The sequence below is a fragment of the Echinops telfairi genome, unplaced genomic scaffold, assembly GCF_000313985.2.
Source record: "Echinops telfairi isolate 266 unplaced genomic scaffold, ASM31398v2 ScPeMD7_7414;HRSCAF=8452, whole genome shotgun sequence".
In the NCBI taxonomy this organism is placed as follows: domain Eukaryota; kingdom Metazoa; phylum Chordata; class Mammalia; order Afrosoricida; family Tenrecidae; genus Echinops; species Echinops telfairi.
Genome location: NW_022111314.1, coordinates 55618 through 64207, shown reverse-complemented (window position 1 = coordinate 64207; position 8590 = coordinate 55618). Strand labels below are relative to the sequence as shown.

Genomic DNA, 8590 nt, shown 5'->3' with positions numbered 1-8590 from the left:
CGGGACTGTCCTCCTGAGGCAGCAGAGAGCCAGCTCCTCACCCGTGGGCTGGGAGGGACAGGGACCTGGCTGGTATGCGTTTGACACAAGTCATGGGTGCTTGTTTGTTTCATCTACCAAGGAGACATTGGAAGTGAGTTATTGTCTTTGTGCCAGAGAGGTGCCTTGGAGGGCACAGGCTGGGTGGCATGTGGTGGTGGGGGGTAGTGGGAGCATGACTGCCAGTGCAGCAGGCATGGGCAGGGCCCTGGGCACAAGTACCAAGAGCTCCTGACGAGGAAGGTGGAGCCAGGCAGACAGACGGCTGGCCGCCCAGAGGCATCGACACTGCCCCGCCATGGTTTCTCAGCCCCCCAGAGTCAGAGTCCCCTGCCATGTAGGCGGCGGCATCAGTCCATGTACACCATGCTTCATGGCTCTGTATCAAAGGGCTGGTTCTTCCCCTGGCAGCTCTGGTTTTCCTCGTAGGAGCCAAAGCTGCTCTGACAGGGACTGCTTGATGGAGAGAAATTGCTAATGGAAGGGGCTGCAGCTGGCCGTGCAGCTGTCTGGCTCCCCAGAGGGAGCTCGGCTGCAGGCAGTGCCCCTCACCCTCCAACCACACCAGCCCTCTCTAGCTTTGCTTTTGGAATCATTTATCTGCAGGAAATCCAAATCACCGGGACACATGCTAACTGGGCAGAATGCTTGCCAGTTTGCTTGGGGAACAGGAAAAAAGGCAAGTGACTGCATCACTGAGCGTGGCTTGGTCAGGTGCGAGAGCACCTTGTGGCCCATTAGTCAGGGTACTGGAAAGCCCCCCAGCCACTGGCCAGCAGGAGCCACCATTCTAAAAGCAGAACCGATGGCAATGAGGTTCCTGGAGACTGGCCGGCATCCAGTCTCATCCACGGTGTTGTGAGAGCCCCACCCCGCCCTGCCAAGGACACCTCTCTGGACCCATTTCTTTACTGACTGGGGCTTCTTACTCTTTTCCTCCCACCGGGACCTGGGAGACCTGCATCTTGCTAGCTCCCAGGAATCCTGCCGTCCTCCCTGTGGCTTTTTCTGTGTGGGCCCTGTTTCTACTGGGAGGACGCACTAGCTGAGCGCAGACCTCAGGCTGCCTGGCTGCTTGGTCTCTCTGTGCCGAAGGCCCTCCCCCTGAGTCTGTGACAGAAGGACCTGTGTGGGACCCATAGGCCTTGGGCCTAATTCCTCCTCTAGTGTCTGTCCTTCAGAATCTCTGACCCCAGGCCTACCTCCTCTGTGACTCTCACCTCTGGGGAGTCCCCCTCAACCCTCTGCAATGGGTGGGAGCAGGGGTCATGGTGCAGGGGACAAGGCCACAGGAGCTGGCGGAGGGCCCGGGTTCCCGCCTGGGCCAGGCTTTCACCTCGGTCAGGCTCCACTGCTGGGCGTGCTGGCCCCAGAGTGGAGATGTTGCCACGGTCTCCCGGTTGGTGCGAAGCGTGAATAGACACTGCCTGCAGCAGCTTGGCTGCCTGCATGTTGGCGTGCTGCCTGTGCTCTATCGGTAGGTCACTCAGCAACCAGACAGACTGTGCCTACCCCTTACAAGGGTTCCATGTGGTCGAGGGCATGCTGGCCTTTGCAGGTGGGTCCCCCTGCTCTGTGGGGTGGTGTCGAGACACATGTGGTCCCTGGGCCACCCAGAACTGCTCACTACAAATGGGACACAGCCCACCAAAGGCTCAGTTCTGCAGTCTGGGGTCCCGGCTCCCTGTGACAGCTTCTCTGGGTGGACTTGGGAGAGGCCAGGAGGCGCCTGCTGGGACCCTAACCCCCAGGCAGCTGGTGCTGCTGTGGCCCCAGCACTCACTCCCGGTGGGACACCCAGAGACAGCTTCTTTGCTAACTGGCGGCTGTCTTGCTTTCAGATGAGCTTGGAGAATGAGGACAAGCGGGGGCGCACGCGGTCCAAGGCCAGCCGAGGTGAGTGCCCCGAGAGGTGCCCTCGGGGACAAGCAGGCAGGACACACGTCCCCTCAGGCCCCTAGCAGGTGCTCCAGCAGGGCTGGAAGGACTGGCCTGGTACCTGGCCCGTCCCTTTCTGCAGCATGTCTGTCTTCCATGACCCCCCCACCCCCACTGCCCCAAGATGGTCTGGTCTCAGCAGAGACTAGTGGGTGGGCGGGGCTTTGACAGCGAATGGGGCCCTCCCTTGGGCAAGGATGGAGTGTGGCCTATCCCTGGGGTACGTTGAGCTGAGGGGCTGGGTGAGCACCCTGAGATGCTGGCCAGGCCATCCTGGACCCCACTCTTTTGTCCTGGTGGTCACAGGTCCCAGCGGCAGGCTGGCCACATGGCCCTTCCATCCTCCCCTCAGTCTGGTTCAGGTGAACCAGGGCATCTGTCCTGGCCGGAGAAACCCACCTGCAGTCAGAATAGGTCAGGCCAGCCTACATGGCTGACTCTGGGGTGAGGGGGGCACTGGGGCTTCAGGACACAGCCTGCCCCACTGGAGAAGGTTCCAGAAGGCCTGCCGAGTTTGGGCCATCGGCAGATACTCACTGGGGCCGGGAGGAAGTGCATCTGTGCCCTGACTACCTGTGTCTCTCCTCTCACCAGCACCCCTTGAGACCACAGGCACAGACCTCAGGTAAGACGGGGGCTCGTGGGTGGGCACCAGGCTGGGCCTACCCGCCCCTTTCCCAGTGAGTCCCTCCCTCCCCTGCTTTGGTCCAGCCTGGCCACCCCTTACCAGCAGCCTGGGCCCGCCGACTATGCTGGTGCCGTCAGTGCCCCGGGGCGCGTCCTGCCTGCCCAGTCCAACTGCACAGATAAAGCCAGGGCCCGAGGGGGGCCCCTGGGCTGCCAAAGCCTCATTCTAGGGACCTGGGCATGTCACAGACCCTCGCCACCCCCATCGGAAGCCCTGTGAAGTAGGGAAGCTGAGGCTCAGAGGTCAGAGTTCGCTCAACCAGGGGAGCCACGTCCACCTGTGGTCAGCGTGGGGAGGTCGAGGTGGACAGTCCTTGTTCCACAATCCCCCATCAGGCCTTACTCAACACCTTGGGTGTGGGCCCCGAGTGGGGGCACCTAGCACGGGCTGAGTATGAGCTCTGAGTGTGAGCCCATAGTGCTCTGGTGGGGCCTCTGAGGGCACCTGCAGTGTCCACCCTGAAGGCCCCGAGGGGAAGTTGAGACCTGAGGACACTGCCACGTGTCTGGACATAAGGGGAAGTCTTGAGAGTGGTGACGGCAGGGCAGTCTGGTGTCCCCTGGCTAGCAGTGGGAGGAGCAGTGACCCTTGAAATCGACTGTTTCCTTGGAGATGGACAGGCTGCAGGTAGGAGATCACTGAGCCCTGCCTGAGGCCGAGTGTGGCCAGCTGCTTTCCTTTGGCCCTGGCCCAGGTTCTGACTCAGGGCAAGGGGTCACCAGGTGCTGGCTGCGGCCCCTCTGCCTGTGTCCACCTGTGGACACTCTGTGTGCTCCCAGCATCTACCTCCTCAGGGAGTCTCAGGGGAAGGACCCCTGGCATTCGATGGAGCTGCCGCCACAGAATGGGAACCCAGTTCTTGGTGATGCCCTGCCCTGGCTGCTCCCAGCAGACACTTATCCTGGACACATGGCTGCACTGTGCCGATGTCACTATGCAGCTGGATCAGCCTGTGGAAGCATTTATGCATAAATCCAAGTCCCCCAGGCTAGTGCCCAGAGCACCCATGGGAGCTGATGAGGCAATGAGCCCTGACCTGGTAGAGTGTGGTCTGTTGGGAATCACATGTGGGGCTCACACCAAAGACCCATATTTAAGGCTCACACTCAGGGCTCACACTTGGGGCTCAAGTGTGACACTCATGCTGAGAACACAGAGCAGTGTAGGCAGGGCTGAAGGGGAAGCATGGCTGTAGCGCACACTCACCGCTGTGTTCTGGATGCAAACAGGGTGGGACCCCTGCTGGGACAAGCTGCTGTAGGTTCGAGGAAGAGGGCCATGCCCCTGCCCCAGCCCCCTGTGCCCTTGTCCCCTATGGCCTTGCCCCCTGTGCCCCTGCCCCAGCCTCCTGGGCCTCTGTCCCCTGTGCCCTTGCCCCAGCCTCCTGGGCCCCCTGCCCCAGCACCTGTGCCCTTGCCCCCTGTACCCCTGTGCCCTTACCCTCTGTGCCCCTGCCCTCTGTACCCCAGCCCCTGACCCCTGGGGCCCTGCCACCTGTGCCCCCTGCCCAGGCCCCCTGTGCCCCTGCTCTCTGCTCTGGACTGGGGAGGGGCTGTGGAGGCCAGTGCCGTCTCCCACTCCTGAGTCTCCCACTCTGCGAACCCAGTGCCCAAGGAGATTGTGTGGGGAACCAGCCACCCTGCCTGGGCATGGCAAGGTCCCCAGGCCCTTGCCGGGTGGAGGTGGGCCTTGTGGTCACAGCTGCTAGCAGAACCCAGTGGCTGCCTCAGCAGCCCACCCCCACCCTGTGGCTGGGCCCTCGCTTGCCTGCACCTTAATTCTGGTCCCAGTGTGCATCTTCTCCTCATTCCCAGTGGGCAAACCCTTCCTCCCACCCCAGCACCCACCCAGGGGCTCCTTGGCTGCCCAGCTGCTCCATCTCCCCAAGCCCCTTTCACCCAAGCAGGGCAAAGGCCCCACACCCCAGGAGAGGGTGGGAGTATGGCCGTGCGGGTGACATGCTAAGGCAGTCAGCGTCCCTCAGCCCCCACTGCAGCTGGCACCTAATTGCCTGATGAACCTACTGATTAAGTGGCTGCTCCCAAGCTCAGCTTCACGTCCCAGCAACAAGGGCTTTCTGTGAAAAGCCTCAAAGCTGGTCCTTGAGCTCAGCAGGGCGTAGGCGGCCACATGGGGCGGGCACATTAGGGCTGGACATGCGCAGGCCGGGAAGGGGGGCTGATGCAGGTGGTGAGTGTGTGACAACGGCTGCTCCAGGCTCCCCTCCCCTGCTTATGGGCCCCTCCTCCCTCCTTTCTGAGAAAACAAAATTTCTTTTATTTGTGCCACTTTATACAACCAGACTTGTACCTACACACACTCCCCACATGAACACCGGGGCAACACTGCTTGTGTCCTCGCCACACATCAGGGCCTCCCCAGGGAGGTGGGTCCTCTGCCCCTCGTTCACAGATGAGGCCTGTCCGCTGATGAGCTCACAGATACATCTTCGCCAGAGCTTGGTGCCCAGGCAAGGCTGCTGTTCAAATTCTGCGGGGTAGCATCAGTTCAAGTTTAGAAATTATTCCTGGGGATTGGTTACAGGAGTCCCCACTCTCAAGGGGTCCAGTAGTTGGGCTTCTGTATAAGTGTAAGTCCCGGGCCACCATTTGTTTCCTTTTGATCAGGACCGATCAGTTGGTCCCTTGATCAAAATGCCCAGCAGTGGTGGGGGGGCACCGTCCACTCCTGGTCTCCTGTAATGGACGTAACTAGCCTTGTGGCCCACCAGTTTCCCCTGCCCAGGGGCACCTCTTCCTCTGCTGCTCCAGGGCTGGACACACCCTTCTCTCTGTCACCTGATGACGAGGGCAGTACTGGGCCACCGAGGTGGCCCCACTTAGAGGGTTGGCTGTGGGCATGGCACACCCTCTGAGGCTGTGGTAGAACTTGGAGGTGCGTGTCAGGGAGTGTTGATTGGTAGGATGGCTGTCTGCTATGGAGCCCCGGGGACGAGTTTGAAAGGTGCTGACTGCACCTGGGAGAGGTGCCCTGATTTCTTTCTCAGAGGGTGTGGGCTGTGGGGAGCCTGGGCATGACAGCTCCCCTGTTCACAGCAGGCCCAGTGCTTCCCTCTTGAAGGTCCAGCGGTCTAGTGCAGTATCCTCACTGCCCCAGCTAGCTCAGCTCTCTCAGCCTATTGCCTCATGGCAGACCCTTGTGGCACTGGGAACCCCCCCACTGCATCACGTGGCCCCTGGAGGCTCTTGCAGCTGCCCTGCCTACTGCCCAGGCCCAGCTCTGGGCCTGTCCTGCCACATGGTCATGGCCTGGCCTGAGTACCTGGAGCCCCTGTTGGGTGGGTTCCAGTGGGAGCAGGTGGGGAGCAGGGGGGTGCGCTTTCGGAGTCTCCCACCTACTACCCTCCATGCTGTGCTGTGGCCATGGGCCTGGAGCCCCTCTCTATTGGGCACCTCTGGACCAGACAGGGGCAATGACGGGGAGCAGTGAGCCCTCTGGAAGGGGTGCTGGGGCTGGGCTGTTTGTCCACCTGCAGACCCTGGTCATAAAGTACCGGGCGCAGAGGGCTGGCGATGCCCCAGGACCCGGCGCTGTAGTTCACCATCCCAGGACACTGGTGTGAGGGTAGGGCAGTTCATTTGTAGTCCAGGAAGACTGCTGTCTTTGGCTCCCTGGCACACCAGACCCCAGTGACCCCTTTTGTCTCCCCCAGCTGCCCCACCCCGGGCTGCACGGGCTCAGGACACGTCCGGGGAAAGTACTCCAGGCACCGGAGGTGAGGCCCTGGCTGGAGGTGAGGGTTGGGGGGTGGGGTTGCTCGGGCCCTCAGGGATGGCAAAACCTTGCCTCTGCCCTGGTCATGGGGTCAGGCTTGGGCCAGTCCAAGGAGAGCCCATAGCTGCCTGATACACACGGGAACATGTGCTGGGGGTGCATGTGGGTTGTCACTGTCATTTCAATGTCCTTGGCAGGGTCAGGCTCAGTGGGTGTGGGTGCTGGCCTGCATGTGGACCCTCAGATGCCATGGCCTGCAGACAGCAGGAGGGTCGTCAGAGGAGGGCAGGGGAGGGCAGGCTCCCAGCTGTAGGCTGGCTGGGAGGCAGCACAGGGGCCAGGCGAGCAGGGTCATCTTCCTGCAAGTCTGGGCCTGGAGCGAGGGCAGGGAGAGGCTCAAGGCAGCCCCCCCCACCATCTCCAGCTTGCAGAGCTGCCCCCTGGCCAAGAAGCGGAGGCTGGGGGGAGCCGAGGCAGAGCACCTGGTGGCCAAGCGGAAGCCGCAGCCCCTGAAGCTGGCTTTGGATGAGGGATATGGTGTGGACAGTGACAGCAGCGAGGACGCCGAGGTGAAGGACGCCTCTGTCTCCGACGAGTCGGAAGGAACTCTGGAGGGGGATGAGGCGAAGCTGTCCACGCAGGAGGGGACACAGCGCCCTGAGCCAGCTGAAGGTGCTTTGTACTCTTCCGCCTGCAATGAAGGGCGCTCAGTGCCCAGCGGCCTGAGAACAAGGGGTGCTTGTCCAACGTGGTGGGCGTCCTGGGAGAGGGGCTGCTGGGGGTGTGCCCCACGCTGTATGTTTGTGTGCCTCTGAGTGTGTGTCTATGCATGTCTGTGTCTGTGTGTATCTGTGTGTCTGTAGGTGTGTGTGCCTTTGTATGTGTCTGTATGTTCCTCTGTGTGTGTGTGTGCGCATATGGCCTCTGTGTGAGTCTCTGCGTGTCTGTCTGTCTGTGTATATATGCATGTCTGTATGTGTTTGTATGTGTGTCTCTGCATGTCTGTGTGTGTTTGTGTCTGTGCATGTCTGTGTTTGTGTATGTCTCTGCGTGTTTCAGCATATCTCTGTGTCTATGCATGTCTGTGTGTGCTTCTGTATGTGTGTATGTGCCTCGGTGTGTGTCCATATGTGAGTCTGTCTGTGTGGTGTTTGTGCACAGAGAGGTGGGGTCAGGGGCTTGAGACCTCTGATGCTTGACCCTCTGTGGGAGCGTGGGACAGGTCAGATGCCGGCAGGCCCCGAGGGGCTCTCCACAGAGATCAGTGCTTGGTGATGTAGCATGGGATCTTCTGAAGGTGGGGGCAGGGAGGGGAGGTGGGCTGGGAAGGAGAGAATCTGCCTGCACCCTTTCCCTTTGTGTACCCAACAACTAGCCATGTGGACACCCAGATAAGGCAGTGAGGTCAGAGGGTGTCCTGGCCCTGAGGAAGTGATTGTGTCCCCAGGCCAGTGCTCTCTCATCCACATCCTCATTGGCTGTCCCCAGTTCCCAGTAGAGAGGTCCCTCAATGGGCTGTACTGTCGACCATTCCTAGGCCCTGGTTGTCTAGGGCTAGTGATGCAGAAACACAGACACACAGACATACAAACGCAGTCACAGTCAGGCACACAGACACAGACAGACACACAGATGCAGACAGATACACAGTATAGGCACAAAGACACAGACAGACACAAAAGCAGATACACAAACAGACACAGATATAGACACAAAGACAGACAGACCCAGACACAGGCACAGAGAGACATGCAGACACAGACAGACACACAGATGCAGAGGCCAGGCTGAGGCAAAGACCACAGGAGCCCTCTCTGGCCCCCAGTCCCTCTGGCTCTGCTGTCACAGGAGGGTGATGGGGCCCCCAGGCGCTGTGGATCCAGCTGCCTACATTAGTGACCTGACCCGCAGGAAGGAGCCCAGATGCGACCCCGTTTGCGCTCAGCCCCCAAGGCAGCCCGGCGAGCGCTCCCAAGGGAGGCTACAGCAGTTACCAGGAGATCATCGCCACATCCCTCCTCCACCTGGGTCGGATCGCGGAGGGGACTCTAGCTGCTGAGGACCAGGGCCAGCCGGAGGCTGAGGACGGGGCGGCGAGTCGAGAGGGCGAGAAGGACGTCTTCATTCAGCCCGAGGACGCCGAAGAGGTCGTTGAGGCCACCGGGGAGCAGCCCCAGGAGCTGGGTCCTG

The 8590-nt window shown here is 60.9% G+C and overlaps 1 protein-coding gene across 1 annotated transcript in view; it reads left to right on the top strand.

The window, feature by feature from the left end:
• Positions 1-8590, top strand: part of MYT1 (myelin transcription factor 1) — a 46759-nt gene that overhangs the window by 18605 nt on the left and 19564 nt on the right. The window contains exons 4-8 of the mRNA XM_045296927.1: positions 1881-1935; positions 2572-2602; positions 6339-6401; positions 6825-7072; positions 8312-8584. Of these exons, the coding sequence (XP_045152862.1) occupies positions 1881-1935; positions 2572-2602; positions 6339-6401; positions 6825-7072; positions 8312-8584 (670 nt within the window). The remainder of the gene's footprint in view (positions 1-1880; positions 1936-2571; positions 2603-6338; positions 6402-6824; positions 7073-8311; positions 8585-8590) is intronic.